Here is a 19,052-nt window from a genome sequence, read left to right as displayed (position 1 = left end):
TGAAGAAGAGGAGAGGAGACCGGATCTGCACAATGGTCACTCTTGACGTGAAGAACGCTTTCAACAGCGTCAATTGGGCAGCGATTGCGTCTTCGCTCATTCATATGAGGATTCCGGCATATATCTGTATTTAGGAAGGTGGAGTGTTACTTCTTTAATCGCCAACTACAGTATATGACCAGCAAGGGACTGGAAACAGTGAGTGTCTCGGCAGGGGTTCCATAAGGATCGATACTTGGCCCGGTATTGTGGAACATTGTCTACGACGAACTGCTGAGACTACGGCTCCCCACGGAAGTGAGACTTGTGGGTTCACCGGAGAGGTCCAGCTACTCGCCACAGTAGCTATTGAGAAGGTGGAAGTTGGATGCGCTCCAATAGCTTGCGTCTGGCTCACCACAAGACAGAGATGGTGCTGATCACTGATTTCAGCACAATCGAGAAGATTGCAGATGGACCGTTCGCAATCGAATTCAAGCGTGCAATCAAGAACCTGGGGAGATAATCAACTACCGGCAGAGCATTACGACCCACGCTGACTACGCCTGTAAAAGAGCGGCAATGGCGACAGCAGCTCTCTCACGGGCCTTGTCGAATAACTCGGCGATCAGCTGCAGCAGAAGGAGGGTCCTGGCGAGTGTGATCTCGTCCAATTTTGCGGTACGGAGTGGCAGCCTGGAAGACAGCCTTGAAAAGGCAGTGTAATCTGCAAAGCTCTGCAGTGTGCAGCGGCTGATGAACCTGCGAGTGATCAGCGCATACCGAACGGTGTCCTCGGTAGCTGCTGATGTTGTGGTGGGAGTCCTGCCCATTTCGGTCTTGGTAGAGGAAGGTATCTTCTGCTACGAGCACAGGCACATGCCCGATGTGCGGGCCAGAGAGTCCTTGATGTCCAACTGGCAGCACCAGCGGGACAGCTCAGAACGTGGCCGGTGGACCTATCGCTTGATCCCTAACGTCGGATTCTGGATGGATCGGAGACATCGAGAGGTGAATTTTTGCATGACATAGTTCTTGACTGGTCACGGATGCTTTATGCAGCACCACCATCGGTTTGGACGTGTGGCCTCGCCATTCTGCCCAACCTGCGGTGAAACAGTAGAGACACCAGAGAACGAAGTGTTCAACTGTCCGAGGTTCGAAGGGGTACGCGCTAACATGCTTGCCGCCTGCGGGCCAGACACGACAGCCGACAACATCATGTGGAGGATATGTAAGGACGCGTGAACACTGAACAGCGATGGATTCACCCGGATCATGACGGCCTGCAGAAGAGTTGGATTCAGTCCGCGACCGGTGTACGGTGACTTCTTTGTCGGGGAGTAAAGCATACAAAGATGAGACTCTACCTTCTGCGTATGCCGAGCTGCCTGGTACGTCGCGTGTCTGTATGTGGGATACCTCCAACGTTACCGTCATGGAGTATCCGAGTCGAACGCGCCCTCTGCGACGGAGACTGTGGGGATAAAACAAGACCTTCTCCGCAGTCGAACTCGTAGAGGGAAACATATGCACGTTGCGGAGTTCCAAAGTTGCAAGTCAAAGGAAGGAGAAAGACCAGACCACGGTCGGAGTAGAATTCCCTTTCGGCGGGGAGCATTCGAGTAGTGTGCGTCTGATCCTAGCTGGAAACTCCCTACGACGGAAACTGCGGGGATAAGACTTGACCTTCTTCTCAGTCGAACTCGTAGGGGGAAGAGTATTTACGCCGCGGAATACCCTCGGGTAGAGTACTCTCACGTCGTCGGCAGGTGAGTCACTCGAGTCAGTTTAGGATGACGTCTTCGCCGGGAATCATCCGAGTAGTTTCGTAAAGTCCCGGACGTGTGCTGTGATAGCGAAGAGGAGGGGGCCCAGAGCCAAATCAAGTAGAGCCCAGATCTCGAGTCGTTAGAGAGGAGGTTATTGGTCTCTTGCTGTGGTCTCGAACAGGGGCGAAGAGCACGATAGTCATACAAACCAAGCGAGCTTCGAGTTACGAGTAAAGGCCGAACCTCGAGTCGTCAGAGGAGAGGTCCTTAGTCTTGAATCGTAACAAGATGCAGATTATATATTTGAGTGCCTAGTAAATTAATCCTAGGCCTAGAACAAGAGCTTATACCAAATTTGGGCCAGATCGGATCACGGGAAGAGATCGCTCAACGAGCCTGAAGGTTTTATGAGATCTTGAGACATTTTGATCAGGAAAAACATGAAAAACCAGTTTTTTATCGATAGCTTTGGTTCCTTTCGGCCGATTCCTTTTTAATACGAATTTTCTCAAAACCTAAGTTATGACAAATATTTCATCCGAAGACTGCATTTTGATGAGAGTAAAGGTAAAGAAATAATCAGGCTTAAAAAAACGGCTAACTTTTTTAAGGGTGGAATTCACCACTGTAAATTAGGCGTCAATATGTTCGAGCGCCCCGACTTATTAACAGTCATTCAAACTTCAGGCTTATTGAGCGAACCTTTCCCGTGATCCGATCTGGCTCAAATTTGGCATGAGACCTTGTACTAGGCCTAGGATCAATTTAAGACTGCAGCGCAAAGCATTTCACAGGTTTTAAATTTCCCATACAAATTTTGAGCAATCTAGTGTATATGCTTGAGTTTTGACTCGAAATTGAGTTAGCCGATGAGCGCTTAAGCGCGGACTTGGTCTCCCATCTTGGTTACAGCCTTCGATGCATGTCCGAATGGGAATGATGACCAGAGGCCTCAGGTGGAATTTATGACGTCTTGTAATAAAATAAATAAATTCCAGTCCAAATGATCGAATTTACTGTTTCCGAACTTGAAATTCGTGAAAAAATATTGAAAAACCTGTAAAAAATATTTTTTTCGGTTGAATTGAAATGTTTTCTTTGGAATTTTCACCGATTGGAGCGATCAAAAAATGTTACCTTATAGTCCATCAGGATCAGCCAGTTTAGTTAATCATTTACGCTTGGATCTCCAGCCCTGAATTTCCTACAAACGAAGAAGTCAATCAGGGACTGTCATCATAAAAACCCAAAATATAATAAGCCACGTTCAGTTTTTATCTCCATTGGACTGTTTTTTTCTGTTTATTTCATTTAACATTCAAACATTTATATGGATCCATTTTAGTACAATTGGATGCGATTTTATGCCAGCAAATATGATGTGGTTGTAGCATTTCTGGTTTCAAATTTCTGCTGATATCATTTTTCCCCCCCGATCCAAACGTTTATTGATCATATGTATGTGAGGTCATATGTGTGTGTGTTGGAAAAATTCTGTGAAAATGTTTGCTTTATGCACGCCTTCAGGTTGAGGAAAATGTTTTTCCGCGATATGCGCTTGTTTCCAGGTGCCGTTTCCGGTTTTTGAGTGAAGAATTAACTTTTGCGATTCTGTTTTTGCTTCTCAAATTGATTGGTCACATATTTACTTTCCACATTCTACTGATATATTCGATTTGTATCGTGTTGCACGGGCGAATGTTGAAATATGTTTGAGTTTGTGTGTGTGTATTCGAAATTACAAGAAAGCCTGATTTTGCTTAAATTAAATTAAATTGACAAAACGTTTATTTTATACCCAATTTTTTAGGTGTGCCGCCTCAGTGAACAAACAGAAAAGAATAAAACTTTTTCAATTAAAGTATTCAGGTTTACGGTAAATCGAAAATTTAACAAATACGAATAAAAGCAAGTGTGTTTTGGTGAAACAATCGCATTAAAAAACAACAACCATAAATCATTTTCTAATCAATATTTTAAGTTGTGCAAAAATTGAAGAAAATAAAAAAAAACATACCAACACACATTATTTTTAAGCTAACATGTTCCATGTTTATGTATGGTTCTGAGTCTCGACGAATAGTTTATGTCTGGCAAATTCGCTTTCGATTTCGCTTCCTTTTAAGATCCAATTTGCGGCTATCCTTCTTGTTTTTTTTGTCATCCTCATGGTGCCGATTCAGGAAAATAGAGATAGTTAGCAGCTAATAGGTTGATGATAGAATTTAACCATATATTATTTTTCTTTTCGTTCCTCGTGTTGAGTCAATCATTTTTTTTTCTTGTTTGAAATTGTAATGCACTAGCTAGAGAAAGATAGAGTAAAGAGAAAGACAACAATCTGCTAATTGAGAGTAAGAGCAAATGGTGTTTTTTGATCATTAAATTCTGGTGGTTAAGTTCAATTTGGTAGGGATTTACTGCCCAAATTTTTCATCCGGTCTGAAAGGTTCGTTTTGACGAGTTGAATTCACTGATATGACACTTGAACATGATTTTATTTGATAATTTCTGCAGTGTGTTCAAAGTTTTAAACATCGATATGTGGATTATTCGAATTTCATTGCTGTTATTGATGCATTAATTTGATTTCCAATTTGATCTTAACCACCAAACTTCACTTTTTATTTGTGGATTGCAGGTTTTGCAAAAGTTGATTTTACACAAACAGTTCAGGTAGTGGATATTTTTTTTGTTTTAACAAGCGAAGTAAATATAATAGTTTGAATTTATAGTATATTTCCCCCTCATTGGATCACATGTGTCCTTACATTTTACTAAACACTAACGAGTTTTCCCTTTGTTACACATTAATTTGTTTTTTTTTGTTATCTGTAGTTCTGTTCTCATCCATCAATAAAACACATTCTCGTTCTTTCAAGGGTACGATGAATTGATTTAGTTTTCTATACCAGTCGTTGAGTAATTTGACGATCAATTTTTTAAGACGTTTTAAATGCAAATGTCATTTAATTGACTCGATTTGTAAGTATTTTTAAGCATTAATTCCAAAAAATGAATAATAGAATGTTAAATGAAAAATCTATAACTTTAAACTAAAATTTCAGTGAGGACACTCAAAATCAGAGAACAAGATGTCATCGAGAGGAAGTCAGGAAGCCAGAGCTCAGTGTCAGAGATCAGAGTCAGTACTCAAAATCCGAACTCAGAGTTGGACCTCAGTATCAAAGAACTCAGAGTCAGAACTCAAAATGAAAAATAGGAGTCAAAATTTTGAGAAAGAACTCAAAATCAGAGTTAGAATTCAAAGACAAAACTCGAAACCAGATCGCAAAGTTAAAATGTAAGTCAGAACTCGGAGTCAGAACTCAGAGTAAGAACTTAGATTCAGAACTCAGAGTCAGAGCTCAGAGTCAGAACTCAGAGTCAGAACTCAGAGTCAGAACTCAGAGTCAGAACTCAGAGTCAGAACTCAGTGTCGAAACTCAGTATCAGAACTAAGAGTCAGAACTCAGAGTCAGAACTCAGAGTCAGAATTCAGAGATAGAACTCAGAGTCAGAACTCAGAGTCAGAACTCAGAGCAAGAACTCAGAGTCAGCACTCAGAGTAAGAACTCTGAGACAGAGCTCAGAGGCAGAACTCAGAGTAAGAACTCAGAGTCAGAACTCAAAGTCAGAACTCAAAGTCGGAACTTAGAGTCAGAATTAAAAGTTAGAATTCAGAGTCAGAACTCAGAGTAAGAACTCAGAGTCAGCACTCAGAGTAAGAACTCTGAGACAGAGCTCAGAGGCTGAACTCAGAGTAAGAACTCAGAGTCAGAACTCAAAGTCAGAACTTAGAGTCAGAATTAAAAGTTAGAATTCAGAGTCAGAACTCAGAGTCAGAACTCAGAGTCAGAACTCAGAGTCAGAATTCAGAGACACAACTTAGATTCAGAACTCAGAGTCAGAGCTCAGAGTCAGAACTCAGAGTCAGAGCTCAGAGTCAGAACTCAGAGTCAGAACTCAGAGTCAGAACTCAGTGTCGAAACTCAGTATCAGAACTAAGAGTCAGAACTCAGAGTCAGAACTCAGAGTCAGAATTAAGAGTCAGAACTCAGAGTAAGAACTCAGAGTCAGCACTCAGAGTAAGAACTCTGAGACAGAGCTCAGAGTAAGAACTCAGAGTCAGAACTCAAACTCAGAACTTAGAGTCAGAATTAAAAGTTAGAATTCAGAGTCAGTACTCAGAGTAAGAACTCAGAGTCAGAATACAGAGTCAGAACTTAGATTCAAAACTCAGAGTCAGAGCTTAGAGTCAGAACTCAGAGTCAGAACTCAGTGTCAGAACTCAGAGTCAGAACTCAGAGTCAGAACTCTGGGTCAGACCTAAGAGTCAGAACTCAGAGTCAGAACTCAGAGTCAGAACTCAGAGGCAGAACTCAGAGTCAGAACTCAAAGTCAGAACTCAAAGTCAGAACTCAAAGTCAGAACTTAGAGTCAGAATTAAGAGTCAGCATTCAGAGTCAGAACTCAGAGTAAGAACTCAGAGTAAGAATTCTGAACTCAGAGTCAGAACTGAGAGTCAGAACTAAAAATCAGAACTCAGAGTCAGAATTCAGAGTCAGAACTCAGAGTCAGAACTCAGAGTCAGAACTCAGAGTTAGAACTCAGAGTCTGAACTTGGAGTGAGAACTCAGAGTCAGAACTCAGAGTCAGAACTCAGAGTCAGAACTCAGAGTCAGAACTCAGAGTCAGAACTCAGATTCAGAACTCAGAGTCAGAACTCAGAGTCAGAACTCAGAGTCAGAACTCAGAGTCAGAACTCAGAATCAGAACTCAGAGTGAGAACTCAGAGTCAGAACTCAGAGTCAGAACTCAGAATCAGAACTCAGAGTCAGAACTCAGAGTCAGAACTCAGAGTTAGAACTCTGAGTCAGAACTCAGAGTTAGAACTCTGAGTCAGAACTAAAAGTCAGAACTCAGAATCAGAATTCAGAGTCAGATCTCAGAGTCAGAACTCGATGTCAGAACTCAGAGTCAGAACTCAGAGTCAGAACTCAGAGTCAGAACTCAGAGTCAGAACTCAGAGTAAGAACTCAGAGTCAGAACTCAGAGTCAAAACTCAGAGTCAGAACTCAACGTCAGAACTCAGAGTCAGAACTCAGAGTCAGAACTCAGAGTCAGAACTCAGAGTCAGAACTCAGAGTAATAACTCAGACTCAGAACTCAGAGACAGAATTCAAAGTTAGAACTCAAAGTCAGAACTCAGAGTCAGAACACACAGTCAGAACACAGAGTCAGAGCTCAGAGTCAGAACTTAAAGTCAGAACTCAGAGTCAGAATCCAGAGTCAAAACTCAGATTCAGAACTCAGAGTCAGAGCTCAGAATCAGAACTCAGAGACAGAACTCAGAGTCAGAACACAGAGTCAGAACTCACAGTCAGAACTCAGAGTCAGAACTCAGGGTCAGAACTAAGAGTCAGAACTAAGAGTCAGAACACAGAGTCTGAACTCAGAGTCAGAACTCAGAGTCAGAACTCAGACTCAGAACTCAGAGTCAGAATTCAAAGTTAGAATTCAAAGTCAGAACTCAGAGTCAGAACACAGAGTCAGAACTCAGAGTAAGAACTCAGAGTAAGAACTCAGAGTCAGCACTCAGAGTAAGAACTCTGAGACAGAACTCAGAGTCTGAACTCAGAGACAGAACTCAGAGTCAGAAATCAGAGTCAGAACTCAGAGTCAGAACTCAGAATCAGAACTCAGAGTGAGAACTCAGAGCCAGAACTCAGAGTCAGAACTTAGAGTCAGAACTCAGAGTCAGAACTAAGAGTTAGAACTCAGAGTCAGATCTAAAAGTCAGAACTCAGAATCAGAACTCAGAGTCAGAACCCAGAGTCAGAACTCACAGTCAGAGCTCAGAATCATAGCTCAGAGTCAGAGCTTAAAGTCAGAGCTCAAAGTCAGAACTCAGAATCATAGCTGAGAGTCAGAACTCAGAGTGAGAACTCAGAGTCAGAACTCAGAGTCAGAACTCAGAGTCAGAACTCAGTGTCAAAACACAGAGGCAGAACTCAAGATCAGAGACCAGAGGTCAGAACTAAGAATAAGTTCTCAGAGTTTTTCTCAGAGTCAGAACTTAGTGTGAGACCATAAATTCGAAAACTCAGAGCCAAAACTGTTTCTAAGAGAATTTAGTGTCAGAACTCACAGTCAGAGCTCAGAAATTGAGTGTCAGAACTCAGAAGCAGAACTTAGAATATTGGAGCAGCATAAAACGTTTTTTTTCAATAATTTTACTAGTTTCGCCAAGTTAAAGTGGGACAAATAATCAGAGTGAATGTTCGATAAAAAATTTTTTTTTGGGATTATCAATAACCAGCACAAGACAGTTGATTTTCCATGGGACATTATCGGTCGTCAGTTTCAGGGTTGTCAAACTCAGTAGAGGTTCCAAAAAGTTGCATCCTGTGACATAAATGATCCAGACCAAGAAAAACGAAAGTATGGCCATGCATCTCCCATAAAATGGACTCTAGAGGAGCTCCTATCAAAAGTCGTCCAAGTGATAAATCGTCCACATCTTGAGCCATTTATTATACTATCACGTTTTTTTTTCATTTTTCATGACCGAAAACGACCCGAGAAAAAAAATTGAAATCATCTCCACTGGAATTTGAAACTTGTTGAGAGTGGCGACAAAAAGCAACACTCGGTAGCAAGACAACTTTTGAAGTTTTCTTCTTATGTTTCGGTTCCCTTCAACTTTGGTCTGGCATCTTTGGCAATGGCAATCACTTTGGGGATCTTAAACTTTTGCTCCACATACATTCATTCCCATGGAAGATGGCTGCCGAGATATTATTCATACTGTGACGGGTGCTGCATGATTTCGGTTTCGATCCCCTGCCCCTGAGTCGTGACTCCTTCACTTCAGATCCACGCGAAATATGTTCAAGAAATATCTGAAAATTTTCCTCGTGGGAATCGATTGAAAAAATATGATAATCCGATGATAAATTAATGAATTAAAAAAATTACAAATCTATTGTTAAAAAAATATCAATCCATCACATTCCATTTCCATTCGTAAAAAAAAATTAAAACCCAAGCAAAATCTATTGAAATAGTCAAATAAAACATGTTTTAAAACTTGAAACTTTCTTTATGTTCGGAATAAAAAATCATAGCTGGATCGAACAAGCGAAAAATTTCTGGTTTGAATCGATTCTTTGACTTTGATTGAGTTTTTCGTCGTCAGTCGAATGTCTCTCACAGTAGGTAGAACTTTTTGATCTCACAAAAATTGACTTTGTCTTACATTTTGGCTGCAGGACCGATGAAGAGTTTCCTCTGCCAGATAGAACGAGAACAGTTTTTTTTCCTTTTTCAGGCTTGGGTTGAGTGTGTTTTTTTGTCTGGTTGTTGTTGAATGTTTTTTTTCTTTATTCTACAACGATCGATAATGTATAAAGTTCAATATTGGAAACATGGTTTTTGATTTTGTTTCCGGTATTTCTTCTACACAACAAGGAATCGATTTCCCTGGAAAGTGAAAAACGGCAAAAAAGTCTACTTTTTTTTTTAAATTTTGTTTACTAACTTCGAATCACATGTCTTCCCAAACAAATCGAAATTTGACGTAGTTGAATGTGATTTGATCTTCATTTTTTTTTTGTTTGCTAAAAATTTTCTTAAATCCTTTAAATGTGCGCTAACGCCATAACTTTTTGTTTCTCTTACTCTCGTTTCACACCCGAAAAAGAGTGTGCTACTTGCCTTCGGGCCAATGTTTTTTGAGAAAAAATCGAGCTCTCCAGAACCCTTACACAAAACTATAGTGATCGGGTCATCACCCAATCACGTCGTCCTCGTTGGCTGCTGCTCCTCTTTGTTGTGGTTGGTGGCGCCACGGCGTTAAAACGATGTCTTGCCGAAGATGCAGTTTCCGGGTGACGACGGATCGTCGGAGGAGAAGTACTCGCGCCACAACTCGGCGAACTGGTCCCGGTCGACCTCTTCGTTGCCCTGTGGATAAAAGCAAAAAAAAAGTGCAGGATTGAATTAGGGTTCAATAGTTGCCAAAAAATATTTTGAATAAAATATTGTTCCGGGTATTTTTCAAATTTTTGTGGTACCCGTACATGGCGACCGTGAAAAATCTGAAAGCATTTTTGGTGCCAACGTTAAAAGATTAGTTTAAAAATCATTCGATTTTTGAAAAGGGCTAATTTCATTGCTTTTAGTTATGAGTGTGTTCAGGCGAAGCCTACTATCTAAAAACTACAAATTTCTACGGTTTCTGAGAGAAAATTAACAAGTTCCATATGTCAACGAAGGATTTCATACCGTGTAAATGAAGAGCCTACTGTAAAGAAGCACCGTGGGCCGATTGGAATTTTCGTTTATCGTTATCCAGTGTCATTCGAAACAAGCAAAAATGTGTCAAATTTGTTTGTTTATGAATTATTGGAACAGATCCCATGTAATATTTGAAAATCGTGAGTCAGTTAACTCGAAGCGAGAAAAACGCGTTTGGAATTTCGGAACATCAAGACAAATCTTATTTAAAAATTATCAGTAAATAAAGGACGAACGCGAAATTATTGCTACAAATTTAATAGGGCATAACTTTTTCACCATTGAGTAAAAATCAACCAAATTTTGCACATTTTCTCATTGATGTATATTGTTTACATGATAAAAAACTCGAAGTCGTGTTTTTCGATTCAACGAAAATGGAGGTGAACCAACGCGAGTTCAGAGACCAAATTCTTTCCACACATCTAGAATTTCCTGACCTGTCGCACCGGCAGTTGAGAAAAATGTTGAACATTCACCATTCAAACGTCTCCAGAGTGTTGAAGCGGTTCCAGGATCGGTTGACGTCGGACCACGGCAAAGGAGCTGGAAAAAAAACTGGGACCGGAAAACAAAAAGACGGAAGGAAAGTGAAGCGGATGTTTAAAGCAAATCCCAACGTCTCAAGTCGTGATTTGGTTAAAAAGATCGGCATGTCGCAGAGCTACGTCCAGAATGCATAGAAGGCAGCTGGACTACAAACATATAAGGTTCAAAACATCCCAAACCGCGATGAGCTTTACAAAATATGGCTGCTGTGTGATGGACGACGAAACGTATATAAAAGCCGATTTAAAGCAAATTCCGCGGTTGGATTTTTCACCTGCAAAGGGAAGTTTGATGTGAACGACAAAATTAAGAAAAATAAAATGTTGAAGTTCGCCTCCAAATGTCTCGTTTGGCATCTGCTCTTGCGGACTGAGAAGGGACAAAAGGCACAGTAAATGGCGAGATCAACAAATCTGAATGCCTCGTGTCCTGGAGTGGTATGAGGTCAATTCTGTCCATTTTGTTCCAAAGGACATGAATCCGCCAAACTGTCCGGAGCTGCTCCCAGTGGGCATAGTAAGCACTCCTCTTTTCTAAGGAAATATGTATTTTCCCGAATAAATTTTCACGAGAAACGGTATTGTAGTTCCTAAAGTAATAATTTTTTGAGACGAAAAATCTTCTTATAATATTTACAGAAGTATTTCGAGAAAAAAAAATTAACTAGGTTCTCAAGTGACGAAAATATAATAATTTTTGAACGCCGGAAAAAAAGATAAACTGAGAGTTGATCTATAAAACTGTGCTGTGAAACTGATTCCAAAACTTGATGATAACATATTTTCCATCACTAACAATTTTAAATTCTAAGATGAATATCTACATTTGAGAGTTTCAGGTCGAATGATACCCATGATAACGGATGTCCCACTTTAATTTCAGCTTTCAGCATAAGATCCCAGACTTGATTGGATTTATAGCTTCACCAAACAATCCATTTTTAAAGTGTGTTAAGAATTTGCATTGTAATAAATATATAATATTGTGTTTAGTTCTTGCAGCAGCTCAAAATATTTCATTTTATTTACTACCTCATGACAGTTTCCCTTCAGCGATTCTTTTGTGACGATTTAATGTTAATATAATCACGAAAAGTCGTTTATATATTTCAGGGGATTCAAATAAGCATCTTGCACTGAACCCAAATTCACTCTTAAAATACACACGATTTTTCACTTAAAAACAAGGATCCAGTGATTTTCTTCCATTCAAGTGCGACATATACATTTCACTTGGCAGTCACTTAAATTTCAAGTGAATTCATCCACATTCACTTCAGTTGTCACTTGAATTTGAAGTGAGAAAAAATATTCACTTCCCCATCACTTGAATTTCAAAATGTCGGGTTGTAATTGTTTTTATTTTTAGAGTCTAAAATGGCAAATTCTAAAGAGCAGAATTTAAAGCTTATGCTGCATTTGGATTTTCTCAAATCTTTACTAGGCGATTTTGGCGGTAGTTCGTGTTAAACGTGATGTAAGAAAAAATTATATAAAGGTGTTATCATGTTACAGCTTATGGGTTGAACTGGACAGATTTTCTGGTTTGCAGCAGGAAAGATTTAGAAGTCGCACTATCTGCAGTAACTGATCTGCCTTGGGATTACGATGGAATTTTCCAATCAATAAATTTATGGCGAAAGCGTAATGTAAGCTGTGATGTAAGTATTTGAAATCGAAGTGGTGTTCTATAAATGTTCTTTTATTTAAAAACGCGAGAGACTAGAAACTTACTTAGAATACAGATAAATTTCACTCGAACGTCATAGTGTAATTCACTTGACCGGTCACTTAAGTGAATTCACTTGACCCATCACTTAAAATTCAAATGAAATTACGTATGGCGAGAATTTACTAGAGATGCCACTTATTTTTTAAGTGAAAATTATTTTACGTGTGGAAAATCCAGCATCGTTACTTGTGCATTTGCGAACTTTAAATTTTGTTATTTTTTTAGTGGTATTATTATTATACACATTCAATAATCTACCTACATATTTATTTATTGTATAGGAACAGTTTTTCTATAAAATAGGAAATATTCTGCTATAATGTGAAAGTTTTGTCATTCTAAAATTTGCATATGTATCGTAGTTTATGAAAATCATTTGATGATTGTTGTGGTATTGTTTGTTTTACATTTATTGTGTACACAATAGTTTCGGTGGAAGGGATACTTGTTCCAAAAAACTGCCGTACATCAGTGGATTATTTTGATAAGTCCAGAAGTTTTAGACCTAATAAATGACATACAGATTAACGTCTGTGAGTCGTTTGCATCGACTAAATTTTGGAAACAGATCGTTTTTACATAGAACTGGGCTAAAAATTTTAAATTCGAATCATTTTTTCATTTGTTGAATCAATTATAATGAAATAGAATATATTTCAATATGCGTCCTTCCGACATGTCGCTTGATTTTCGATGTGACAGAACCAGAAAAAACTGGCACACGCGATTTGTATGAGAAACGTCAAGTTGCCATAGGGTTTAAAATATCATAAGGTGAATGTGATTGTGATAAGGTAATGTCGTCATTACTATCCATCTAGTGACCCTCGGTGTATGCAGCATTATCTTACGCGCGCAAAGCTTTTTGCCTTGCACGCTATTCGACATTAATGACGTCACTTGTTTACATTCAAACGAGTTGTTTACTCGTGGGAGTAGCCTATCTTGTCTATTTACACCGTACATCCAGTTCCTTCTCAGCCTTTGGTGAGATCGGTCGCATTTTTTTGCTTTCGATTCTATCCTTGAAGGCTAACGATCCCCTTTTGGATGTGTGCAGAAGTTCAGTGTGAATTTAGTTATGAGTCCGTCTCCTGGACACCATCCGGAACGGACAATACCGGAATGGCTCGACCCCCAGAACCTATAGGACGCCACCTCTATAATTTCTTATCAGCGAAGCAAGGACATAATCTTCCAAACCCTTTTATTGTTGGCAAATCGATAGAAAAACATGCAGGAAAGGTTGAAGGCGCGTTTTTCGATCGTGTACGTAAATGGCACGTAATTAAAATTCGGAATAAGGACTAAGCAGGATATTGAGCATTGCTCAAGCAACTTCTGGATGGAGCTCCGATTGAATTTGGAAGACAGCCTACTCTCAATCAGCGCAAGTTTGTTGTAAGATGTAATGAAGCAATTGAGATGACTGACGAAGAATTGCTTGCTGAGCTATCATCCCAGAAAATAATCGAGGTACGAAGAATAACGAAAAAAAACTTCCACAGGCATCAGCGGTACACCAACGTTGGTGTTAACGATAAATAGTACAGTTATCCCAGAGTACGTAAACTTTGGATTTTTGCGAGTACGTACGCCTTTACCTACGGACATACAAAAAAAACGTTGCCCCAATGAGAAGAGATGTAGTATTTGATGCAGCCCCCACCATGACAGTAGTAAATGCTCCGAATCTAAATTCTGCCACACTTGCAAAGCCTCCGATCACTCGCCTTACGAAAGAGCTTGCCCCAAATGGATAGAAAAAAGCGCTGCTCTTCGTTCAAGTGTTGAGCAAAATATTCCTATTTCTGAAGCTCGTCAGCGAATCAAAACCACAAACAATACACACAGCTACGCACAAGTTACCCGATCTGGAAACGTACAACAAAAGATTCATCAAACTCCACAAACTAACCAGCAGCAGCAAATATTAGACAACACATCAAAACAACCAAAACAAAAACGAGATCAGCTCACTTTAGTCTCTGGAGTCTTCACCACCCCGGAAAAAGACATCCCCTCAACGTTTCTCTTCAGACTCCTTAAGCGGAGCAGGAGTTGGAAATAGTTCATCTGAGAAACCATCCTCTGCCGCTCTTCGGCAATGTGGAACCACGCTTAATCCCAACCTTGCCAAACCCCCTCCCTCTTCCTTAAACCCTTTCCAACCCCCTAGCAATAAGTCTATTGTTAAAAAGACCCTCAGCTCATAAAAACTTTAAAAGTAATTTGGCTTAATAAACGTTTATTAAAATAAAAAAAAACATTTGGATTGGACTCCTCAAGCCCCTTATAAAACCAATACTTTATCTAGTAGCCTGCTATAAAACTTTAAATATTATACATGTGCCTTGAAGCCCCTCGGTCAGAGGACCCTCGGCTTGAAGACTCTGGTCCTGAATATCCTGGGCCTGAAGACCCTGATTTGGAGACCCTCGGCTTTAAGACATCGGTCCTGAAGACCTTCTTCATGAAGATTCTCTGTCTGAACACCCTTAGGCTGAAGACTCTTGGCCTAACGACTCTCGACCTAATGAATTGCAGTCTGAAGGCCCTCTACCTGAGAACTTTTCCCTGAAAACCCTCTGCTCCCTCGACCTGAAGACCCTCGGCCTGAAGATCCTCGACCTGAAAACCCTTGGCTTGAAGACTCTCGGCTTGAAGACTCTCGGCCAGAAGACCATCGGCCTGAAGGCCTTCGCCCTGGAGACCCGCGGCCTGAAAACCCTTGGCCTAAAGACTCTCGCCAGAAGACCATCGGCCTGAAGACGCTTGGAACGAAGTCACTCGGCCTGAGACCCTCGGCCTGAAGGCCCTTGGCCCGAAGACCCTCGGTCTGAAGACCCTCGGTCTGAAGACCCTCGATCTTGAGACTCTTGGTCTGAAATGGCAATCTCAATACCCATGCTGGAAAACAAATATATACTTGCAATTTGAATTGGCTACACCAAATATACGCAGCCTTTTATTTATTTAATCGTTTTGCAGGAGATTTTGTAACATATTTTAATACATCATAAAACTAATCTGTATTTATTCCATCATATATTGTTTCTCATATCATATTTCAAACTATATTCATACAAAACTATATTCATGATATAAAATACTTATACATCAAATGCAATATTTCATGGGGTCGGTGGATGAATCAAGGCATCAAACAAATGGATTGAAATTGTAAGGAAATAACAAAACTATGAATTTAATTACCTCCAAAAACTTTGTTTGGTTGTTTTTACTACCAAAATAAGAAATAAATTTTTTGAAAAAAAAAATCAGGACTCAATAAATTAGTCCTGAATTAGCGCACCGAGTTTTAATTTGTACGGGAAATAAAGGTTTGCACTCGAAAATCACCAGAGATGTACTATAAGTTTGAAAATCTTAAATTTTTTATTTCTGAAATATTTTGTGGTTATTGCAATATATTTCATGTGAACAAAAACCAATCCTAACTTGTATCACAGAAATGATATTCGATGTCATACAAAAAAATCAAAATTTTAATTTTAATTTCAGTGCTTTTGATAATTAATTTGAATGCTGTTTAACCGTAGGATGAAAATAAAAAATCCCAATAAACTGCTTTGCATTGCCAATGTTTTTGTTGATTTATGGAAGCTTCGCAAAAACGTGTCAAGAAATTATTGAAAGCCCCAGAAAGCAAATTCTGGCTTTTTATTTCAAAATGGTCATAACTGTTTTCGTGAAATACTTTGCTTCCAGTCGTGTTGGCAAAAATGAAGCTTAAAAATTGGTCAAATCAATATTTTTTCAAAGAGAAACTTAATTCAAGCATATTTGAATTTTCGGGATGATTTCATATGCAAAAATTTCTTCTTCCATACAAATTTCCGTACAAAATTGAACACGTTCATTGATTACATGCAACTGAAAATCAACTCGGATTGTCTTTCAATATGACATTTTTTTTGCTAAATATTTGGATATTTACGTTTTACTATTAATTTAAATAATTTATGTGCTCCAATAAACTTTTTCCCAATCAAAGTTGATTTTCAATAAATCAACCTTTATTCAAAGACACTTCACATTCCCGTAAATATTTTTTTTATCTTCAAATATAAAAATTGAAGTTTTGAGATTATTAAACTCGTTGCAAAATAAATCTTTGTATTCAAAAGTCGGGCAACTTGCAATGTGTAAAAAGTGTCAAAGTCACTTAAACTGCTTTGGCTTTGTGGGACTACTTTTTACTACGGAATTTCATTGACAATTTTTTTTATGTTGGTAGGATATATAAAGAAAAAGCTCAATACTGGTCAAATAAGGTCAAAAAACACTTCACTCAGATGGCTCCGGTTAAATTCAGTGGTAGATTTGAGTTTCTGAGCAAATTTTACTTGTGATAAATGCTATTCCAGACTCTCAAACCGGCGGCTTCGTTTTTTTTTTATTTTGGGACCGAATTTTCCCATTGTGCATTGGACGGTTTATATGGAGGACCCCCCTCAAAAGGGGTCGTCTACAAATTGGATTTCATTTGAACTAGATCTTTTAATAAACTTCCGTAACAAATATCAGCCTCTTTGACCACATGGTGGCTGAGCCTTAAGAAGATTTTTTAAAATGTGCAACCATTGGAAAAAATCGAACAACATTAGGCAAGACATAAAATTTGCCTGTGCAACTATTGGGTACAAACAAGCTTTTTTAAACGGTTTTTTTTATTTTTACGTCACTTTTTTCGAACACTTCAACTTTTGGATCTTATTGATCAATCCTGAATGAGTGCAATTGACAGAAAAAACAAGTGAATTCGTTTGAAATGACAAAAATATAACATAAAAACCAAAATCATGTGCTTAGCTGTACAACAATTGGCATATCACCCTACTCTTATTAAGTTCTCCTACTGTTTGACGCGCGAGCGGGAACTACAGAAACTTGCATAATGGGTTAGTTATATATTCTTCAATAACTTCTCGAGACCAATCGATCCTAACCCGCTGGATATCGTAAAATGCTCTTCTTATAAATTCACTCCCTTGAACATCTCATCCATCAGTTATTAACCGGATGTATGGTAATTCATGGTGACTTGTTGCTGAAGCCTTAGCCAAAACTGCAGAACGACCGTGCACCCAAGCTGGCTACCATACCATAAATGCATAAATAAAACCTAAAAGTGACATCATTGTGAACTCGAAACTCATTTTAAACGTTGGCTAAACGATGCATCGTTATGGTTTCAGTGAAACCTACACTTGGATAATCGAGGTATCCGTGTATGAAAAGTAAGATCCAAAAGTAGGGAGGTTATCAATAAATTTTCAATAATAACTCGAAACTGATACACCATGAACACCGAACATTTTTTTTAAACAACTCAAGAACTATTCGAGAAAATGATACTTAATTCGGCATGGGACGTTATTTTGTTAAAAAATGATTCTGTGATATGAGACCCTCCTCACATTGAAAGGAGAAGAGGGAGAATTCCATATAAACACAAATCAATCTTAACATAAGAAATGAACTTATGAAGATAATAAAACCAAAGTCTTAATTTCGAATGAAAAGCAATGGTAGAAAAACTAATTTTGAATGAACTTAAAAAAAATTACAAAACATTTGAATTGAAGATCTTATTATAAATCATAAATTCTCAGTTATCATTGCTTTCAACAGTTAGAATGGATTTCCTCATCGTGATCCGCAAACCGGCCTATTTGAATAAATTCCTATCTGGTTTACGCTATCTCTGAGCGTTCAATCTAGATTCATTCATATATCGTTGTACAGTTAGTCAGTCAGGTCAGGTTTCATTTCATTCACGTTTTTTGCCCTGAACTTTCCATTAAACCTTCCCAAATCGCCCGGTTCAATCGGGAAAAGGTGCTTCACTCAAGAGCCCATCTTTTACCGCTGACTGCGGAATTGAATTTCAATCAGCGGAACATAAACACGACAAGCGCGCCGGGTGCATCAAAACGCGGGGACTGATCCAGTTAGATCCCGAATTTAAAAAAAACCACTATCTCGGTTTTGGATGGCGGACTGGCCGGTTCGGCCAGGCTGCCCGATAAAACGGAATCCGGGAAAAATCTGGGCCCAAACATGCTACCTCACTGCGCCGTTGCTGCTGCGGACAAATATTTTGGCCACCGGCCAACTGGGACAGGATCCCGCACAAAAACGATGTCTTACCAGCTGCTCCTATTACCCGGACAGGAAAACGTTTCCGATGTGTATTAGAGTTTAAAATTTAAAATGAAATATATTTTTCGCAATTCCCTTTAATAACAATAAAATTATTTGGAAATGAATTTCATGTGACAAGAATAGTCCAAAATTATTGTGTTTTCTATTAACAAAATTTTGAAATCTCGGTACATCCAAGTTCTGTGGTAAAATGATTGAGTCTACGGTAAAATTCTATCATCTGCTGGGTGGTATCGAAATATGAGGGAAAATCATAAAGGCACTTAACTAGGTCGACGGACAATTCTACCCGAGGTGCTTGAGCGAAAATTTCCAGCTCATTATTCAATTAGATGTATTGCAAACGAAACGTTTATTCGAACGCACGTTTCATTATATTATACATTTCTCGAATACAATGTTTCAATTTTAGAGGACCGTAAACGAATTTACAAAGCCATTGAAAGATTTCTCACCAACTCCATCAGAGGGCCAAAAAAACAGGAAAATAGAATCGAAGACGTCGGTCATCGTATTTTCTTTTTTGTT

General features: G+C 39.0%; 1 protein-coding gene across 4 annotated transcripts in view; it reads right to left on the bottom strand.

The window, feature by feature from the left end:
* Positions 1–3,017: 3,017 nt before the first annotated feature.
* The window catches only part of LOC129740592 (calexcitin-2-like), a 195,356-nt gene continuing 179,321 nt past the window's right edge, over positions 3,018–19,052 (bottom strand). For all 4 annotated transcript variants that reach the window (XM_055732293.1, XM_055732296.1, XM_055732294.1 and 1 more), the window contains exon 8: positions 3,018–9,719. In XM_055732293.1, coding sequence (XP_055588268.1) covers positions 9,609–9,719 — 111 coding nt within the window. In that variant the 3' untranslated portion in view covers positions 3,018–9,608. The remainder of the gene's footprint in view (positions 9,720–19,052) is intronic.

The sequence above is a fragment of the Uranotaenia lowii genome, chromosome 1 (assembly GCF_029784155.1).
Source record: "Uranotaenia lowii strain MFRU-FL chromosome 1, ASM2978415v1, whole genome shotgun sequence".
NCBI lineage: Eukaryota > Metazoa > Arthropoda > Insecta > Diptera > Culicidae > Uranotaenia > Uranotaenia lowii.
Note: the sequence above shows the minus strand (reverse complement) of the source record. Positions and strands in the feature narration are given on the sequence as shown.